The 22,377-nt window shown below is 34.8% G+C and overlaps 1 protein-coding gene across 1 annotated transcript; it reads right to left on the bottom strand.

The window, feature by feature from the left end:
- Window positions 1–4,939: 4,939 nt before the first annotated feature.
- Window positions 4,940–6,447, bottom strand: LOC149204408 (heavy metal-associated isoprenylated plant protein 23-like). The gene is made up of 3 exons (XM_089393276.1): window positions 6,153–6,447; window positions 5,960–6,035; window positions 4,940–5,502 (listed from the first exon to the last, which is right to left on the bottom strand). The coding sequence occupies exons 1-3, from the start codon at window positions 6,243–6,245 to the stop codon at window positions 5,198–5,200; spliced, it is 474 nt and encodes a 157-aa protein (XP_089249402.1). The 5' UTR covers window positions 6,246–6,447; the 3' UTR covers window positions 4,940–5,197.
- Window positions 6,448–22,377: the final 15,930 nt, after the last annotated feature.

A 22,377-nucleotide genomic window follows, 5' to 3' on the forward strand; every position in this document is an offset into this window, starting at 1 on the left:
ATTCTCCTTATAATTAGAAATCTCAACCAATAGGACTACTGTATAGAAATTTAAATATTCATTCATTCATTTTGTCAAACAATTGACACATGTCCTAGGAGTGACCTCATTTCGCAAGGTAACATAGCCACACTTGAAAAGAGAGCCATAAATTAATAAAAATTTAGTTTCCTAAGCTTAAGTGGAGGCTTTCTAGATTTTAATTATCATTTTGATTGCCAATGTTCAAAGGATAAACATGACAACCACTATGTATACGTGAAAATTTCAATGATTGGGTTTTGAAATTGCCTTATATCAACAAGTGCATTCCTTTGATTTCATTCAAGAAACCTGAGAATCCTTTAGCCTTGAAGCTCAATAAATAGGAATTAGGTTGTGTGTTCATTCCAACATGTTAAATACATAGTAAGTAAATAGCTAGCTGAGGAATCACTAGGTTTTTAATTTTTAGACAAAACTATATGCATTTTGGAGTAGAAAACTAACATTCAAAAAATAAACCCCCACTGTTAATATAATTTTTTAGTAAGTAATGAAAAATGGGTGTTGATCACACAAACTAGATATATTTTGATGTTAAGTCACAAACTCATGTGAAATACGAGGTTGCACTTCATTATTTATTTATTTACTTAGTTTTTATGATATTAAGCAAGGTACATTACAATCTAGAAGGTGGGATGTTGGGTCCTCCAAGATATAAAAGAAGGGGAAAATTTTTGGAATTGATATCTCCTAGAACAAGTGGTTTCAAAGACATGTTTTTGGTTGAAGAAGAGAATTATCAATCCCTTGTGCAAAGGGGCTAATGTGATATTTGGTACTTGAGGGAAGTATCATTCTTTAGAAAGAAAGGACAATTTTGTAATAGCACCAAGTTGAAAACCAAGCTTTCCCAGAGCCCAAACAAATATCCAGAAAACTTCCTTAACACCACGTCACAAGTGTATATGAGATTTAAAAGTAGTATTGTCAGAAACATTGTCATGAAACTTTTCTTTTAAAAGCATGCTACCAATAGTTATGAAAGCTACAACCAAACAAACATCTCAAATGAAAAAAGTTCTTGAGAATATGGAGCAAATATACCTATAAAGTGAATAACACAACTTTACGAGAAATTTATTGTATGAGTTACACAATGGGAAGGGAATGCTCCAACCTCAATGACATACTAAATGACCATCCAAGTGTAATACTCTCATAAAAACAAGTGCCTCATTCTAATATTCAACCATCCAACAATAAAAAAACCACACATACAAGAGAGGGTCGGTTATGTTAAAAATAATATCTCTTGTTAACTAAGGTAGTCGGGAAGTTAGATGTCTATCTAAGATATTTTTAGAAAAGTACTTTTAGAAGTTGTTAGTCCATATATTTTTAGAAAATTCTTGTTATTCCTAGATAGCTCTCCAAGAGGTTAGTCTTAAATAATTCTATAAAATTCCTAGTCTATTTTAAAAAAATTCAATGGTGAGAAAGCATGAAATGCCCCATGAGCATCCCATTGGTTTCATTCATGTCTTTGTTTGCAATTTTTTTATCATGGTATCAGAGCTAGTGTGAGACTCTTCATAGAGTGCAGAACCGATAAGGATATTCAAGGATTTTAAGGTTATATCTAAAGTTTTGTGAAGGTTTTTATAGTAGTGTTGCTACTATCAAGTAGTAAGAAAATTGTTGAGAGCCTTGTGAGCAATCATCCATTGTTTGCAAAGTTGTTGACTATTTTCCTAGATGTCATAAGGAAGAATTGTCACTTCCTTTTTTGTTTTTATTGTCCTGCATTAACGAAAGCTAGAAATGGTACAAAGGAGTTTTGTTTGCTCATTGAAGCCAAGTGCCACCACCAATCTATGTTGGAGTAGGTTAAAAATTTTAATTCACTTGCGGATGTATGAAGAGTTGTAAAAACCTTTTTGTGAGTATGTGTTCTAAAGGATTTTATCTTTTGTTGCCTGCAATTTTGTAGATTTTTTTATTTTTTATCTTTTATTTAAAAAGAGTGAGCAGCGGCATAAAATTCCATAAAAAGAATATCTTTCCAATAAAGAAATCTTTAAGGAAAAATATTTTATTAAGAAAGAACATTCTTTTAACATATATTTTAAGTGGTTATTTTTTAGCTATGGTTTAAAAAAGGGAGAAAAGGTTAAGTGAATTTGAAAATAGGTTTTTTATCTTATCGGTTGAAATTCGCATTGAAATATAAATATGTATATCAAAAAATGGGAGTTATAAGGGTATGTTAGGGTATGTTGTGGTATTATTTTAATCATAAAAGAGAAAAGGTTAAGTGAGGTTAAAAATAGATTTTTTATTATTATTAAGGGGGTGTAGTTGCAAGAATGTTAGACAGATAAAATAAACTTTCTCTAAACATTACAAGATTTTTTAATGGATTCTACAAGTAATTTGAGGTAGACATAGGGATCAATTATTATTGGTAAGAACTCTGAGTTTTGGTGCATGAGAATGAAGACCTTCTTGCAGGTATAAGAATGTTGGGAAGTAGTGGAGAATGGCTTTGCAGAGCCAGATCAAACAACTCTATAAGCCATGTCTAATGTGCAAAAGAAATAACTTGCAAAAATGAGGAAAAGGGAGAATAGGGCCAATTTTGGATCTAGAGTTAAGTAGATGACTTGAATTTTCCTAAGATAATGAGACAATCCAATCCAAAGGAATCTTGAAATATTTTGGAGCTAGCAAACCAGGGTAATGACAACGGGAATTTTTTGAAGCTTCAAACCCTTAGAAAATAGTTAGAAACATTGAAGATGAAAAAGGCATAGAACATTTACCAATTCATGAATAGAGTGATGGGAATTGTTAACCAGCTCAAGACTCATGGAGACATGATTGGAGATCAAAAAATTGTGGAGAAATTTCTTAGGATCCCACCTAAGAAGTTGGAGATGGTTTTCACTTCCATAGAGGAGTCCAAAGATCTATCCAGACTGATAGTAAAATAATTGATGTGATCTCTTTTATTTGATGAATCAAAAATCAACATGTAAGAGGAGTCTTTAGAACATTGCTTCAATACTCAAGCATTCATTGGTAGAGGTAGAAGTAGAGGAAGCAGACACATAGATCAAAGAGGTAGAGATAATCATCAAGCAGAAGGAAGAACTAGAACAAAATAGTCAAGACAATCAAATCATCTAGATGCTTTCAGAATTAGAGGGGGAGAGGTGGAAGATGGATGGAAAATCTAAGGTGTAATATTATTAATGCAAAAAAATATGGACACTCTGAAAGTGGGTGCAAAAAGAAATAGTTAGATCTAAACAAGGACAACTAATGTCTCCAAATTGAAGAAGGGGCATATCAATCGATGTACATCTCATGTCAGATAATTGAAAAAGATCAAAATAAGGATCTTTGGTTGCCCGATAGTGGTTGCAACACTCACATGAAAGGTAACAAGAAGCTATTTTCTAGCCTTGATAACTTTGTTAATCCAAAATTACATTAGGAGATGATTGTCATGTCAAGGCCATATGCAAGGTGTCGTGTCTGCCTGGACTATGAAAAATGAGAAGAAAGTTTTTTGTGATGTCTTTTATGTACCAAAACTTAAAGCATAATCTATTAAATATTGGACAATTGATTCAACATGGTTATGACATCAGATTCAAAGACTCCACATGCACAATTTTAGATAAATACCCTAGTAAAAGACTCATTGCAAAATTCCAAATGATAGAGAATAGAATGTTCCCATTGAATTTAAAAATCATAAATATGTCATAGTCATATGCATAATATGTCTTAAGAATATATGAGACTTGTGGCATATTAGGTATGGCCACCTACCATTTCATTTTCCATATTAGTGGAAGCCTTGTAAGATTGATGAAGGAAATCTAGTCATGTTGACCACATAAAAACTAGAGTTCGAAATGGAAAAGATGTTGGCACATAAGATTGCTCACTTCTGTAAGAATCAAAGGCATGGATACTTTATTAGCTATAAAGATAGACATAAAGAGGAGAACAATTGGGAATGGAATGAAGCATTATGATAGTATGAAAACAAGAACCAAGAGATCGAGAAGTAAAAGCTTGGAGCACTTAGAAAGTACTTTTTGTTCGATGTTGATGAGATGACAAGTTTAGTGGGTGATGATGTAAAGTATTTTCATATGCATGAAAATAGATGTGCTTCCAAGTGGACAATAAAGGTTTGTACAAAAGATTGTAATGGTAGAGTTTTTATGCTTTAATGCTTTAAGATTGTAATAGTAGAGTTTTTATGCTTTAATGCTTTAAGATTAATAAATGCAAGCTTTAAATTATATAAATAAAGGAATAAATAAGAATATTTAGATAAATTTTATATTCCTAGCATCTTAGATTTATATAAATGAGAGAATGAATAAGAATAAATATTTAGATAAATTTTATACTCATAGCATCTTTCATTTATATAATTGAGTGAATGAATAAGAATATTTAGATGGATTTATATTCGTAACTTTCTTTATATTGATTAAGTGTAAAGCAAAGTAAAACATTGTATAAATATAAGCATTATTGTGGCATCAATTCTAAATGAAATACATTACAAAAGTGTTAAATTATATATATAGATCTCATAATAAAATACGCCTTTTGGTATAGCTCACGACAAGTGGAAAGAAGTTTCTTTAAATTACATAATGAAAAGTGAAAAGTGCAAAGAAATGTTTCTTCTTTTTTAAAGGCAAACTTATATGGAGTCCCCATGCGGGGCTCAATGCTAGGTGCCTGGTAACCAGAACACTTTTCACACACACTAACTGTGTTAAACAGGATGGTTTAACCATTTATCAGTGAGCAGGGATGAAGAGTCTCTTTAAAAAATAAAAATATCCAAACATCAAATTTTTTTTCAGAGTTATTAATAATGCTTCATGGGAAACTCAATACCAATGGAAGAAACCAAACCACTGTGACACACATCTTTGCCCTCGTAATAATATTTACAATTGCATTTATCGGTGATACAATCCGCTTTGTGGACAACAGCAACTCACTGGGTCAAATAATTATTTAAGCAGCGCTCTTCTGCTATACATCATGCAACTAACACTGCTACATGATAAAATTTAATGTTTGTAATGGCGAAAATCATTTTGATTTTGTGACGGCCATACAAAATACAAATATCTAGAGCAATTATAGGGTTACAAAAAGCTGAGGGCTACATGATAGTGCAAGCATTTGGATTGTCGTCGCTGAAGAGGGAAGTGTATGTTTCATGGGCGTTGTTACTATCATGGGGATAACTGGGGAAAGTGGGATCCACGTTCCTCACATAGCCAGAGGGAGCCTTCTTGTCATACACCTGAGCGGTGTATGGATAGTAAACCAGATGGTAAGGCTTGTAAGGCCATATTTCTGCTTTTTTCCCTGATCGCCTCACTCTTTTCAGCACCTTGTTGGCATCCACGTACCCCGTCACCGTTACCTTATTCTGCTTTCTGTCCACTTCTACTGTACTAATTCCTACACATTCATTAATCGATACAATAAGTAAACTCATTTTGTAAACTTTCTGATATGAACTGTGTAGAAGGTTTGATATGGTTGATACTTTATTCAGAGGTTGCTGACACTTTACAACAATCGGAACAAAAAGAAATAAGAATAACAGAATGAAAAAAATATAGTAAGTTAATGAAAAAACACAACTATTTCTTAATTTCCAAAAAAATTACATAACATTTTATACATGTGATTAATCCGTAACACAAACTAATTATCAATATATAACCACAAAAAACTGAAATAGAACATAACATTCTCAAAAACATTACATTATATCACATATATTGATTATTTTTAGAGTTAAGAATTAATTAACTCCGAACTCCAAAAACAATCAAAATACCCACCACAGAAATCTCACAGAAATCACATATGTTATATAAACTCTAGTTACACTGGAAAGAATGGCTCTCACCTCTCAAGGAATTTATTGCGTTTCTCACTTTTCTCTCACAGCCTTCACAGTCCATTCGAACTTTCAACTCCACGGTCTGTACATTAGCAGTTGCAGGCATCAGTCCTAATAACTAGTTGCGCTAACAATCACAACACTCCATGTTTAAATCAGAAAAATAAATCTTTAAAATCAGACATGGAATATTGAGTACCTGAAATTGTTTACGCTTCTTCTTGTACCTCCTAGGAGTAGTGGCATAATCAAGAGCATCAATCCAGCTTGATAGAAGGGCCAACACACCCATTTTCACTAGGGCCAAAAAAATACTAAAATCACAGGGCTTTGTGGGCGTCGATTAAAATAAGTAGCAGGCACAGATGAAGTAACGAACTCTTCAGTTTGATGGCGATGACCAGATGGACAAACACCTCGAAAGAATTTATAGCAAATTCTGAGGGAATATTCAAATGTAATGCCCGCCATGCCATCTCTCGCCAAGTAGCATGCATAGTTTTATGATATATGGCAATTAATTGTTAAGTGGTTAATGAGGACTTTATTTATGAGATGATGGAGTATTAAATAAAGTAGCGCGCAGGAGGGTCGGCAAAGTCAATTCATGGGGCAGATGGTCCCAGTCGGGAGTCGGGAGTTGGGAGTCGGGACCGTCAACTCTCCGACACGAGAGTGAAGCGTCCGCGAGACTTCGACACACGGTGGCGCACATTTAATGAATGAAATGTCATTGTCAGACCGCAAACTTAGAGTCGGTAGCAAAACCTGCGCGAACCTTCGATGGTAACGCCCATTCCGTGACTCAAAAGGCCATATCCAAAAACTGTACGCTAAAGAGATCGCTTTTTTCTGGGCAAATCATAGAAATTTTAGTAAGATTATATCCCTTACATCAAAACGGCCGGTGCAAGCAGTGGAAGCAATTGATTTTGATGAAAATCAATTGATTGCTGATCACTAGATAGATCTTTATGATCCAGATAAAATCTGAAAGGGATTTTAAACAGATTGCTTTTCTTCTTTTTTTGGGAAAATTATACAAATTTTCGCAAGATTATTATAAAATCTGGAAGGAATTTTTATAAATCTAGGTTACACCTGTCAAATTTCAAGATCTTAGATGTTTTAGAGATTTTTGATGGTGCTGAATCTGTTTCCACCATTTAAAACATGATTTAAACAAGTCTATAGCAAGATTTTTTGAAAATTTTTGCCCGGATTCCGGTCACTTTTGACGGTCAAGTAATTCCTCAGCTTCTATATCCTTCTATCCGAAAAGCCATATCCAATAAGGAATATGCAATCTCTTCTACATTTAGTTTACATGTGACATTTAAAACAAAAATATATTAATAACAAAAAATATTTCATAAAATATTTAAATTTCTATATTAAACAACATAATTTTGTATTTACTTTATACATAGAAAAATAAAGTAATTTAAATTAAAAAAATTCTTATATTTTCACTTCCATAACTAGAGAGATTGTAATTTATTTTATTTCTAATATAAAGTTTGATATATAAGATTTTAAAAATAATATATATTAAAATATTTCAATGTCAACTACATATATATAAATATTTCAATGTCAACTGCATATATATTATATCAATCTAGATCCATCTTAACTCTGGAACTACCAAGCCCCTAGAGGAATCAAATCTCTTTTCACTCAAAAAAATTTTGGCATCTCAAGAGATTTGATCCCTCTCTAGGCTTGGTAGATCCAAAGTTAAGATGGATCTAGGTTGGTTTAAGGCGTATATAGTCATAGTTTATTGTTATATATTTTGGGGGTCTTTTTAGCATATTTTCTTATCGAATTTGCCCAAAATTTGTTAGAGATTCGCTGGAATCACAAGTTTGAATTGTGAACCCTCCACAATTTGAGTGCTCCATAGTTTTTGGAGGACATAATCCATATACGTAATCAAAAGAGCATTTTAAACAACAAAAAATCATGATTTGACCAAAAATTATTTCACTAAATTCTAACCAAAAACATTAAAATGTATAATAGTTAAACAACACCATTTATATATTAAAAAATATAATATAACAAACTATAAATTAAAACTACAAAACTTATAATAAACAACACCATTTATATATTAAAAATATAATATAACTAACTAAAAATTAAAACTTTAAAACTTATGATAATTAGACAAAGCCATTTATATATTAAAAAATATAATATAACCAATTAAAATTTAGAACTCTAAAACTTACCATTAAAAAAACACTATTTATGAATTAAAAAATGTCACATAACCAACTAAAAATTATAATGTCCCAACAAATTAAAGTATCAAAATGTGAAAAAAATAACTAAAACTTATCTTCACTGCACTATATATATAATTACAAAACACAATTTAACCAACTATAAATTATAATATGAACCCAAAAAAAATGTCGTAATCTATTTAGTTGTCGGAATTGCCCCGAAAGTTATGGAAATTCCGGTCATATTTAAAGAAAATCCGGCAAGGATTTTTGTAAATCCAAGTTATAGTTGTTAAACTTCAAAATTTTAAGTGTGCTAAACGTTTTTGATGGTGCTGAATCTATTTCCACCATCAAAAACACGATTCAAACACTGTCTCTATAAAAAAAATAAAAAAAAATTGAAATATTTTTACCGAGATTCCAGCCACTTTTGATCGACCAAACAATTCCTCCGCCTCAATTCCTCCGCCTTATTAGACCACTCCAAAAAAAAATGGATCACCACAATCTCAATTAAAAACCAAAACTCCGAATAATGAAAAAGGTCACCGCGTGAACTGCCACTAACCGCCGCCAGTTGTAGAGAGGAGTTGAGATGTGTAGCACTTACCAATGCAAATAAAGTGGTGATTGCCGGATTGCACAATGGTCTCTTCAAATATTCTTTCAGACTTGACCACTAGGTGTCCCAAGCCCCATTTTTGAAAGTAGAGATCATGTTGGGGTCACGACCGATATGGATTCCCTTGCCACTGGTCATATGATTGGGACTTGGAGTCTTATTCTTAGGGTTGTCCAGTAATAAAGCAAGTCGAATACGGCTAAGAAAGTAAGGGACCCATTGGATTCGTTCTGTTACCAGAGCTTTACATCTGTAAAGGGCTTGCTTTTTCTATTCTATCTTTGCTTTGACCGAATTACATGTGTTTAGCTGTAAATGTGTGTATGGCCTACGTTTAGAAAACCTCGTCCACTGAAAATTAAAGCCAAAACTGTTCACATGATTGGGGTTTATCTCAAGTTTTCATTGATTTACATAAAAATTTTAAGTCTCACAAATAAAAATGAAATTATTTTTAAACCTTTTTAAAGTATGCTGGGTGACAGTGAATTTTCAAATTCTTAAAAGCAAAATCAAATAACAAGTCAATATCATAGATCGAGCTAAACATTTTTAATTTGCTGGTTACGTAGGGAACATAAGGAGTTGATTTGAAGATCGGGGTTGTGTAAAGTCTATGCTTGTGGAGAGTGATAGCGGCACTATGAAAGTAGATAGAGTTGACATAGAAGGTTACAATGAATGTTTTTTATTCAATCAATGGACATAGTTGTGAATCATTCCATCTTGCCTTTATATAAGTTGAGATGCGGATGGGTTGACATACAAGGTTGCAATGTTAATGTTTCCTATCCAATTAATGGACATAACTCTGAACCATTCCATCTTGCTGTTATATAAGTTGAGATGTCATGGATGCATGACTTTATCAAGGCACTAAGTGTGTGTTTTTTAGTCGGTGGATGAGTACTAAGGTGAATGTGCTTGCTAGATGCACTTAGTAGACACACTTGGCAAATTTGTGGGTTGCCTTTTGATGCATTAGTTGGGTGCACTTTTTGGACATAGATGGTTTATAGACAAGGCACCAAGTTGAATATGCTTGTTAGATGCACTTAGTAGACACACTTGGGCAAACTTGTGTGTTGTCCTTTGATGCACTTGTTGGACATAAACGGTTTATAGACAAGGCACCATTAGGCATGAAGTTGGCAGATGGCACTTGGGTCCAGTAGGACTTGGAGCAGCTTATATGATGCCTATTAAGAAGGAAAGGGAAATTTAAGTATATTATAAAAGAAGGGCACCCTAAAAGTACCAAGGGATTAGAGGAAGCAAGCAAAAGTACAAAATGTTCGATGGTTGTACTATGTTTAAGGTTGACATAGTAGAATTATTTTGGCTTTGGTTAAGCGAAAAAAAGAAGAAGGCGGCAAGACCTACAAGAGGTAAGCGTACAATTACTTTAAGGATTAGATTGATAGTTCTTGTAGCTAGTTGTGCATTGTGTAATTATTGTCTATAATTGATCCACATGCACTTAGCTATACTTCTTTGATGTACATTGTAACACTCTTTATATAAATAAAGTTAAGACATCTTCACCTCAAGTACCACCTACATTACTTGTGTATTGTTGTTGGATTACTTGTACGAATGTTATGTTCCTTGCTTTACTTTGTGTTGGTTAAGTATATGCATTGTTGGGATGTTTTAAGGCCATGGTTGGATGTTTCCCTACTATTGGGTGAACGTGCTTGTCTTGGACATAGTTGTCCATTTAATATACTATATTTTAAAATGATGCTATTTGAAAACCGTAAGTGAAAAGGAATATTCTAATTGTAGTAACTTTAGGTTGGGTAAGCCCCTTTGGTTGAGGTAAGGTAGTGCCACATGATCAAAGATGGTGAAAATAAAATTTATGGGCAAGACTCTCAGGTCTATGACAAGTAGTATCAGAGATCAACTTCTTCAATAATTTGGTTTTAGAACTTTTATTGGATGCTCTTTACAATGCTCTAGGAGGAAACAATAGATTAGGAGGGTGGTTTGACTAATTCGAGATAGTTTTGTGATCATTTCTTCTCGAAAAGTTGCTTGGGAGGATTGGGTAGTCATTGAGGCGACATCTAGCATCACCATTATTGGATTGATCACTCTTTTAATGACTATCTGAAATAATGTCAAAGTTCGTTGGAGATTACATGGAGGTGGAAGATGATGATATAGAGTTATTGTTGTAGGTTGTGGCCAATCTAGGAGCGACCTTGCTAGGTGTCCCATTGCATCTTAAAGTGAATTTAAGGAAAGTTAAGATGCACATAGTACTCATAGAGGAGACACTTTGGATTTTTATTATTTCAAGTGTAATTAAGCCTAGGCATTCCTCTGCGAACATTTTGAAAATGGGATCATGTGGTATCTAGTGGTAGGCCACTTTAGGTAGAGGTAAAACTATTGTTTCTTCTTGTTACAATTCACTTCCTTTGACAAGTTATGTACAATAAGATTCTATGGCAGAGTGGAGGCAAAATCATTCTTGGAGGAACATTTATAGAATATAGGTACCTTAGTTGTCAACCAAGGGAAAAATATAATTCATATTTTTTATGTGGATTTGATTTGAAATGGAAGAACATTATAGGTATTGGTGGATTTTTGTGCCTTACACAACTTGAAGAAGGATCTAGCAAGTGAAATTTAACATAGAGTTGGATCATGTAATGTTTCAATTAAGGTAGCCAATTCTAAGGCTAACGGAACAAGAAGAGTTGCATCCATATTTCATGTACAATTAGACTAGTGGAAGTGCCATGTAGACTTTAACAAATTGTAGATGGATTACTTTGAAGTTATTCTTGTGTAGGAATTCCTAGGGAGAATGTAGTCATTTATCATGTCATTTGCAAACAATTTGGTGATACTTGGTGGACAAAAGAATTTTGTTGTGCACAAAATAATGATGAAGCTACACAAAAGGTGTAGGTTGTATATATAGTGAGCATGACTAGGACATTGAGGCACCCAAAGTCTTAAAATTTTGTAGCAATTATTGGATAAATGGATGAGGGTGGAGTGGAGATGCTTATTCTATTAGCACTTTCCAATGTGTTGGATGAGTTTTCAAATGACTGAGCATGACTATGGCAATGAAACACCAAAATTATTTACATTCTGTAGTAATTATTAGAGTATGAAAGTGGAGTGGAGATGCATGTTCTACTAGCACTTGCTAATCATGTATTAGACGAGGGTGTAGGTTAGATGCATAATTGTTTGAATAAATTGTCCCCATTTAGGTTCTTAGTTGACCATGATATTGATATTGAAATAGGATTGTAGCCTACAACTACAGATCCTGATCTAGAGCTCAAAATTTTTCTCAAAATTCAAATTTGTCGGAACAACATGGAACCTGAACGACTACGTAGTGTTTGTTGTCCTGAATCCAGAGCAACTCGTTTCGCGTGAAACGAACATCATATGATCCCGTAAATGAGTTTTGTTCATTTTACAAAACAGGAAATTTTTGAAAAAAAATGATAGTCCAGTCAGTAGTCCGTACTGCTGACATGGCGCTGACTGGGCATGCTTAAGTGGCAGGTTGACTATGTTGATTTGACCTCCAGCAAATGACCAATGGACATGTGGCAGGTGCCTAGATGGCGTGTTTTGATTGGGTTTTGGATGTCCAATCACAGGCAGCCACATGGCACAGCCAGGGGACGCCACGTGGCAACCTGAGGGCCACCAAAATTGTGTTGAGGTCGAACTGCACTCCATGAGGTTCAATCATTGAACCTGTTACAAAATAAACACCGCATTCACCAATGCGCCAAGGGTAGGACTTGTTAAAGGTTGGTGGACATATTGTATTTAAGGTTGGAATTGGAGCGCATATGGGAGAGGGTTGGGCTAAGGCCTAGGCCCGACCACCCCATGCCACGGGACCATGGTGGGGGGCCAAGGGCTAGACCCTCACCCAGTCCACATGGCGGTAACCATAACCGAAATCATATCATGTGTGCATTCAAGGACACTGTGGCATTTAACTTGACCGCGATGCTTAACGTTAACCCCCCCATTATAATTGTTGCCATGTGACAACAACGCCCGTAGCATTAAATGCCAACACAAATTGTTAACTGCCAACTCGACCAATACTGTCAACCACACCATGTGAATGTGCTCACACAAAACATAACTGTTGACTTAACTGCCGAGCAAAGGAGTTAAGGGGCCAGCCACGGGGGCCAACCCCAAGATGTGTGGCAGCAATGTGGCCACAATTTTTGGGAATAAGGCGTTATTGGGCATTTAAATGCTCTGACAATTTCTCCCAGAGTTTGGCAGAATCAACGCTCCATTAACAGATTTTGGGGCAAAATTGTAGGACCGGTGCTAGATTTGGGGCAATTTGTAGAGCGAATAGTGCAAGAGCTAGGGAAGCTCATATCTTCTTCAGTTTTTGGTCTTTTCAGGAGAAGGAAGAGGCTAGACAGACATTTTTGGGTCTTTTGAATCTAATGGAAAAGGTTTCAGATCCATTGGAGCACTTCTAAAGAGACTTTTTCCAGGTTTATATCTATGGGTTCTAGGATCAACCAGGGGGTTGAATCATTTTTTGAAGGCTTTTGAGAATGAAGAGGACCTTGTAAGGGTTTTATAGCCTTCATATGTTTTCTACAGCGACTGAGACATCTATGGTGTAGCTCATGTTTCTCTTTTCTCATGATGTCTTTGAGGAAATTTCTCTTTTAGCACTTCAAGTGAATTGTTGTACTTGTTATGCTCATTGTCAGATGGAGTATGGGGTCTTTATTTGAGGACCCTTTTCTTGCTAATTGTTTCATGACTAACTGTAGCTTGTCATGTTTTGAGAGTGAGAGTTCTTTGCAGAAGAATGTTTACTTGAAGGGGAAACTAGCCACTCTTTTGATCAGCACACTTTATGTACTCTTTATCACTGAAGTATTTTGAGCATAATGAGATTGTTTCAAGCCATTGGAAGTTGGACCAAGGAGATGTAGCTCAGGAGGGGTGAACTCCTTTATCAATTTCTGAGTGTATTATTGTTATCTTGTTGTTCAATGTTTTTTTAATTCATGTTTTAAGCTCTGAATTACATTTAAAGACATAAAAACTCATGAAAAACTTTCAATTTAACTCATAATCATCAAGCACTTTGTTTACTATTATGAATTGGAATTTAGCACAACAAACACTAACTTTACCATTCAAATCAAGTTTGGTATTAGAGCTCTTGGTTTTTTCTGTGCAAGGAGGATTTAATTTTTTGTAAGTGAATGTGAATCTTACAAGTTTGAAGCTCAAAAGAGGAGAAAGTTTGGACAGGAGAGCAAAATTGCCACAATCTCCACCACCTGTTCTACCTCAGATTTTAGTTGAAGCTCCTGTAAGCATGGGCATGAGTTCAAAGCATGATAGTCTCCAAGATTCAGAGGACATTATTGCATTTCTCGAACAAGAGAACATGGAGCTCAAAAGACTACTTGAAGCTACTGAGGAAGAGAAGCAAAAGATGCACCTCATGTTGCAGAATGTTGTGAAGGAACAAACTGATGAATGTTGTTCTACCAAAGTAGTAAAGAGTCCCTCCAATACTAAGAAATCTTATGGACATGGAAAGAATTCAACCTATGGCTCTTGTCAAATGGAGGATGCCTCCTATGTACCAAGGACACAAGGAGGTTTCCTTGAAGCATCCTCCACCGCTTCATCTAGAGTAGAGAAGAAGGAGGAATTGTTGGATGAGTACCCACAAGAGGCTAGTGCAGAAAGTCCCTCAAAGAAGGAAGATGGCCAAGTCTGCATCTTTTGTCCGCATGATGTTGAGGTTGAGGTTCTATCAGCGCCAAAGTTTAAGGAGCTGAAAGAAGAAAGACCAAGAGTCCAAGAATACACCTCAAGAATTAGGAAATAGTTTAAGAGCATCTTTTCCCTCAGTCGAAAGATGACGAAAATGGTAAGAAATTACATGCATTTTATTTACATGAAAATGTTGATTTAAGCTCTTTTGCATCTTTTGAGAAGCATAGCAAAGGCATAGGAGCAACGCTCTTGTCCAAGATGGGTTACAAGGGAGGAGGCCTTGGAGTGAACAATCAGGGCATTATCCATCCAATTGAGGCAAAGGAGAGACCTTGATATGAAGGTTTGGGCTATGTTGAAAAGGAAGAATGGTCTTCCAATGATAGCTCTTGGGTATCTTGTTCTTTTTGTCATAAGAGAGGACATGAGGAGGAAAATTGTTGGGATTTGCATCTAGAATTGGTACCAGCTTGGTTTCTAAAGCAAAAGGAGGACATGAAATGCAAGACTTCTCCAAAGAGAGATGAGCAAGTTGAAGAAGAGACTAAGACAAGTTCTTCTCGCCATTCAAGTTCTCCTCGCCAGGCTCATAAGCCAAAGGACAACCATAAGAGGTATAAGTGTCCTGATTATTCAAAGACTTTTGATGATTACAAACAACATGATGATTTGAATAACATGTTGTGGAATGTTTTTCCGTGCACTTTTTGTCATGCACCTAACCATTGTGTAGCTAAGTGCCACAAAAGGAAAGCATTAGTCAAGAAGATGAATATGTCAATTGGAATTGAGACCAAGAAGGGAAATTCTCATCCAAGTTTAAAGACATTTGTGCCAATAAAAGCTTACAAAAACTTTTGCACTCATTGCAACATAAGTGAGAATTGGATTGAAAAGTGTTGGAATTTGCATCCACATGTTCATCCAAAGAAGGAAAAATAGGTAATGGAATCACCTAAGAAGGAGAAGGTAGAGGAATGTGCAAGGCACGCCATAACCATTCCAGAAGCAGTTCCAGAAGGAAGTGAAGTGCAAAAAGAAAATTCCCTAACATGGTTGGGTAAGAAATGGTTGGACTATTTGTCTAATTAAAGACTACATTTATTTTGTATTTCACTTGTTGCATGTCCCCACAGTTGGGAATTTTGTAAAAATGATGTTTTTGAATAAATCACTTATATGCAACAATAATTTCTTTGGCATTGTTATGCTATTTTTGTCTTGATGATGAGTCTATTTGTATGGGAATTTGGGAGTCAATTTTTTTTCCATATTGTAAGATGCATTTCCATTTGTGGACATTTTAGTAAGCATCCTAAATTTTGGGATGAGTAGTTGCAGCACATTTAGCATGTTACAAATGTGTCAAGTGCTCATTTATACAAGTATTTCCATGTGAAGCTTGTTTGGGTTATTTGCCAAAGTCTTTTTGGATTTATCCTTGGTAAATATTTTGCAGAAGATCGCCATTGGATTTCATTCTTGGGAAGGGTTTTGCTATTGATGGCCATAATGACATAGACGAAGCCAAGAAGTTCAATGAGAAAATCCAATTGGTACATCAAATAGTTCAATATCAGCTTGAAAAGTTCCAAGGCCAAATGGACCGAGATTGGAAAGGTGAGGGAACTATACCCTCAACTGCTGAACAACTAAAAGTGATCTTTTGGGGTCCAAAATCTCCCAGTGGGGAGGAGTGATCCAGAGCTAAAAAATTTGCTTAAAATTCAAAGTTGTTGGATCAGTGTGGAACTTGAATGACCATGTTGTGCTCATCGTCTTGAATTCAACACAACTCATTTCGCACGAAACATACATTGTATGCTCTCGGAAACAAGTTTTGTTCGTTTTACAGAACATGAAATTTTTTGAAAAAAATGATAGTCTAATCAATAGTCCGTACTATTGATGTGGCGCTGACTGGGCATGCCTATGTGACAGGGCAACTGTGCTTATCTTACCTCTAACAAATGACAACTGGACACGTGGAAGGTGCCTAGATGGCATGTTTTGATTGGGTTTTGGATGACCAATCACAGGCTGCCAAATGGCACGGCCAAGGGCCAACACGTGGTAGCCCGAGGGCCACCAAAATTGTGTTGAAGTTGGACTGCACTCTGTGAGGTTCAATCACTGAACCTGTTACAAACTAAACACCGCATTCACCAAGGTGCCAAGGGTAGGACTTGTTAAAGGTTGGCGGACATATTGTATTTGAGGTTGGAATTGGAGTGCATATGGGGGAGGGTCAGGCTAGGGCCTAGCCCCGACCACCCTAGCGCCACGGGACCATGGCGAGGGGCCAAGGGCTAGACCCTAGCCTGACCCACGTAGCGGTAAACATAACCGAAACTGTGACATGTGTGCATTCAATGAAACCGTGGCATTTAACATGATCGCGACGCTTAACATTAACACCCCCTCCCACCATAATCATTGCCATGTGACAATGATGCCCGTGGCATTAACTGCCAGTGCAAATTGTTAACCACTAGCTCCACCAATACCGCCAACTATGACATGTGAATGCGCTCACCCAAAACTGTAACCTCCAACTTAACCATCGAGTAGAGGATTTAAGGGGCCTGCCCCAGGACGTGTGGCAGAAATGTGGCCATGATTTTCGGAAAGGAGTTATTGGTCATTTAAATGCTCCAAAAAAATTTGCTTAGAGTGTGGTAGAATCGGTGCTCCATTAGTGGATTTTGGGGCGAAATTGTAGGACTGGTGTAGGATTTGGGGGAATTTGTAGAGTGAATAGTGCAAGAGCTAAGGAAGCTCATATCTTCCTCAGTTTTTGGTATTTTCAGTAGTAGGAAGAGGCTAGATAGGTATTTTTGGGTCTTCTGAAGCTAATGGAATAGGTTTCAAAGCCATTGGAGCACTTATAAGGATACTTTTTTTCATGTTTAAGTCTATGGGTGTTAGGATCAACTAGGGGATTGAATCAGTTTTTAAAGGATTTTGAGAATGAAGAGGACCTTGTAGGGGTTTTATAGCCTTCATATGTTTTTTGCAGTTGCTAAGACATCTATGGTTCTCTTTTCTCATTATGTGTTTGAGGAAAGTTCTCTTTTAGTACTTCAAGTAAATTGTTGTACTTGTTATGCTCATTGTTAGATGGAATATGGGGTCTTGATTTGAGAACCCTTTTCTTGCTGATTGTTTCATGACTAACTGTAGCTTGTCATGTTTTTAGAGTGAGAGTTCTTTATAGAAGAATGTTTCCTTGAAGGGGAAACTAGCCACTCTTTTGGCCAGTGCACTTTATGTACTCTTTATCACTGAAGTCTTTTGAGCATAATGAGATTGGGTAAAGCCATTGAAATCTGGACCAAGGAGAAGTAGCCTAGGAAGGGTGAACTCCTTTATCAATTGCTAAGTGTATTACCATTATGTTGTTGTTCAATGTTTTTTATTTTAATTCATGTTTTAAGCTCATGAATTACATTTAAAGACATAAAAACTCACCAAAAACTTGCAATTTACCTCATAATCCTCAAGCACTTTGTTTACTATTCTGAATTGGAATTTAGCACAACAAACACTAACTTTCCCATTCAGATAAGATCCTTATTGATGTTCCAGACCCAATCTAGAAGAGTTGAGGTGGAAATTGATTGAGCCCATTGATGTTGGCTTCATCAAGCCTACTAAGTCACTATATGGCACACTATTCATCTTCCAAAAGAATAAGGACATGCCATAATTGTGGCACTACAACAAAACAAGCCATTAACACTACAATCTGGCATTTTCGAGCACATGAATTGGCTTCATGCGACGTCAAAAAATCCAGAAAAAATGGCATGTACACATGGGCATCTTGATTATCATAGGGAATAGCACCAAGAATGCCACCGTAAACTATTTCTTCCATTCTTGTTTCCATTTTTGCGTCCATTTGCAATTCCTGTTTTTCTCTTAGTTGTGATTCTCATTTTGATTTTGGTATGACATTGAAAATAAATTTTTGTTTTGCTTCCTAGTTAACGCCAAGTTATGCTTCCATCATAACGTCAAGTTTTTCTTCCAATATGGTGCCACATCTAGCTTTGCTTCCAATATGACATCTTCTTTAGCTTCTAATATGGCTTCCATTATAGTATCTTTTGTTGCTTCTAATATTGTTTCCATTATTGCTTCTTGGTTTGCTACCTAAATGGTTTCTTTGTTTGCTTCTTCAGGAATGCCAATTTTGTCTTCTAATATTGCTTTCATTATTACTTCTTTGTTTGCTACTTGAATTTTTTATGTTTTTTCTTCTCAAGTAATGCCAAGTCTTGCTTCGATAATTACTTCTTTGTTTGATACCTGAATTCAGTTTCTATTTTTCTTCTTAGGTAATGCCAAGTTTTGCTGTTGTTATTGCTTCCATTATTACTTCTTGGTTTGCTACCTAAATTGCTTCTTTTTGCTTCTCAGGTAATGATAAGTCTTGCTTTCATGCTTGCTTCTAGTGTGCTTCTAGTTTGGCTTCCATTGTTGCTTCCTTTTTTTCTTCTAGAACTGCTTCCCTGTTAGCCTCATGCTTGATTCCCTTTAGTTGGAAGGTTTGCTTCACATTTAGTGCCTGGGTTTTCTTATTTTTAGGTCCAAGTTTTGCTTCCTTTTAGTGTTGGGTTTTGCTTCTGAATTAGCCTTCAATTTTGCTTCCTATTAAGCAACCAATTTAGCTTCATATTTAGAGACAGTAATAACTACAAGTATGGTTTCAAATTTAATGTTGAATTTTACTTCCTTTTTAGAGCCACATTCTGCTTCCATTTTAACAATTCATGATGCTTCCTTTATAGCTTCCATTTATTAATTGAAAATTTTATATTCCAATTAAATGGTTAAGTATATCATACCTCTTAAATAACTTATATGATTATAGAGTAAGTAATATTTCGTTCGAAATATTTTATAACATACCACTTATAAATATTTTTTAGGGAAATGGACATCCATACAAATAAACATGTTTTTAAACTATAACCAGTATTTTTATATTATTAATAATCGAAATTGTTGCTTGTGACTACATACACATAATGCAGGCCCATATTCACGTCATAGATATTTCTAGAGTAGAGATCTTTCAGGTTTCTTGTAGTTACATAACACACCACATCATTGGAATAAAATAGAAAGATGATTCCTTTTTAACTATAATATGCATTATTATTATTATTAATAATAAACAAAGTTGTTGGGATGTGACTAGCTACACATAATGCATGTCTAGATAATACATGTCCAAATGATATAAATTAAATTTATACAACTCAATATGGTATTGAGGGTATACAGATGATAACAAACATGAAAAGAGACATCGTAATGATTTATCAACAATGATCCATGATGGAGTCTATATGATCAATGCCACTAGCTACTGCTAGTTGATTGCTCATTACCATCATCATGTCTATCATGATCAACATAATGATCATCATCACTATCATCATCATCGTTGTCTACCTCAGTGTCTTCTCCATTTACCTCATTGCTGTTTTCTCAAATGTCTGAATCAAACCCAACATAATCTAGATCGATTTTAGGATCAAATGGATCTTCTAGAAGACCCATGTTCTGTAAAAAATAAAACATTCAAAATGAAAAGTTATTATTTATTTTATGCAATCTTTAATATTTCTATTATATTCATAATATTATAACATATGAAACAAAACCATAATCATATTACATAAGATCAAATTACACATATATACCATAATACAATTTCAATAAAGTTACAACTAAGATATCATTCCAATGATCCAAAACATGCAACAATTCTAATAAACATTAGTAAATCATGGAATGATGCCATACCCTTCTGCTAACTAGCTTATATTTTGTGTAGTATACCATCCCCTGCTAGGAAGGAAGGGCCCTCCTTCTTAGTAGGGATCACTGGTTAGGAAGGTGTTCTAGCTATTTTATTTATTTCCTCTCAGTTATAAATCATGTGTGGTTGTTGTTATTATTATTATTAGTCTTTTTGATGTTTTAATGATTGCCAAATCCTAACCTCTATATTGTGTAATAACACAGGTCCTGGATCAGTCCCTTTGTTAGTGTGACAATTATTTAATTCCTTGTATACTTTGATGGTGTGTTCATTTCATTTGAATGTGTGTTTCAACATTTGTTGAGAGAATGGTTTCTAGGAGTGCCCTTATTTTTTGAATTACAGTGTCAATATGACAGAGTGGTTTTATTTTGGATTGTGTGTTTATTACTTGAGAGTGTGAACAAGGTTTGAGAATGTAACAACCAAAGTGTTGAATTGTTGAGAGTGTGACTATAATGATTGAAATTGAGATTCATTAGCACTAGTCATCTTTTTCCCTTGCATATATTTTTCGTAATAGCCTTGCAATAACAAAAGCTACTTGGATTGACAATTAATGTGAAGAGTTGGAACTATTGTCTAAATTAAAAGGACAATTGTTCTACTCAACAACAAGTTGAAGAAAAACCTATGCACAAATTTGGCTTAATGCATGTTGAAGAAAAACTTGGAATGTTGTATGAAATATGAAGAAAAATTATTTAAGGGTCGAAGTAAACATATAATAATTCAAAAGTATGTAAAACAATTAAGTAAATAGTCTACAATTTGAATAAATCATATTGGCCAATAAATAAAGTTTAGGTGTGCATTTTAGTGAAGTGAGACAATTTTGACATGTTTCAAAAAAATGCACACCCAACCTTCATTTCAAGGCCAAATTTAATGATTCAACTTTGAGAGTATTTTTTACTCATAATTAACATTAATTTTCACATAGAAATTTATGTTGTGCAAGAATATTCAAAATTGGATCGATTTTGTAGAGTTAAAGTCAAGGTTTGTGTGCCTCAAATAAATGCACACTGGGACTTGTACTTAATTGAATGTGCAATGTGATCATTCCAACCTAGATATAAAACCATTTTATGGAACATAATATAGAAATTTTTAGAAAGGAAATGTTAAACACTAAAATTTAAGTATGTCAGAATAGCAATTGATCATATTTGGCAATGATCATAGTTGGAACAAATATGCACTCATGCCGCGATCCAGCCTAGGGGCCTATGGATGATATAGGAACATAGGGGATCGAACTTCTATCAGTACTACCATTTCCCATACATTGATCAGAGGATTCAGGGGCCTGACAGGCTCTGATTTCATGGGTTTTTTGAGATACTACTAGTGCTTTTTGTATCGAGTACAATTTTATGTATATATGTATGTATATATATATATATATATATATATATATATATATATATATATATATATATATATATATGACATGTAATTATGTAATTATCACTAGATCACCCTATGGGGCTTTTTGTACAAGAACATCTAAAGGTGGAACACCACAACTTACAGCATATGCTTCTTTAAGCATCTACAATATGTAATTTTCAACATATTAATGGAAATTACGATTTTTCCTTGGGGAAAAAAATATGCACTCCCAGGCCAAACCAATTACACTCTTGATAATGAAATTTGAAATGGGTCATGATTGGAAAATTCTTAACCTTAGGATATAACCTTGTATCATGTCTAAAAATATCCTACATAACTATGTTTCCCACTTATACACAACTTTCACAGAAGGCAAGTCAAAGCAAAACTTAGAATGTTGTAACAATGCAAAAGTGTTTAAAATCATTAAATAAACAATCAACAATTTGAATCAATCATATGGGTCAATAAATTAAGCCTAAGTATGCATTTCAGTAAAGTAAGACAATTTTGGCTTGCTTCACAAAAATGCACGTCCATCCTTCAT

The sequence above is a fragment of the Pinus tabuliformis genome, chromosome 1_2, assembly GCF_031772625.1.
Source record: "Pinus tabuliformis cultivar Carrire ecotype Pingquan chromosome 1_2, CPIR1, whole genome shotgun sequence".
NCBI lineage: Eukaryota > Viridiplantae > Streptophyta > Pinopsida > Pinales > Pinaceae > Pinus > Pinus tabuliformis.

Coding starts and splice junctions, on each gene's coding strand:
- LOC149204408 (XM_089393276.1), bottom strand. CDS start 6,245: ATGGGTGTGTTGGCCCTTCTATCAAGCTGGATTGATGCTCTTGATTAT. Junction 6,036..6,152: donor AGAAGCGTAAACAATTTCAG/GTACTCAATATT, acceptor GCTAATGTACAG/ACCGTGGAGTTGAAAGTTCG. Junction 5,503..5,959: donor CGCAATAAATTCCTTGAGAG/GTGAGAGCCATT, acceptor ATGAATGTGTAG/GAATTAGTACAGTAGAAGTG.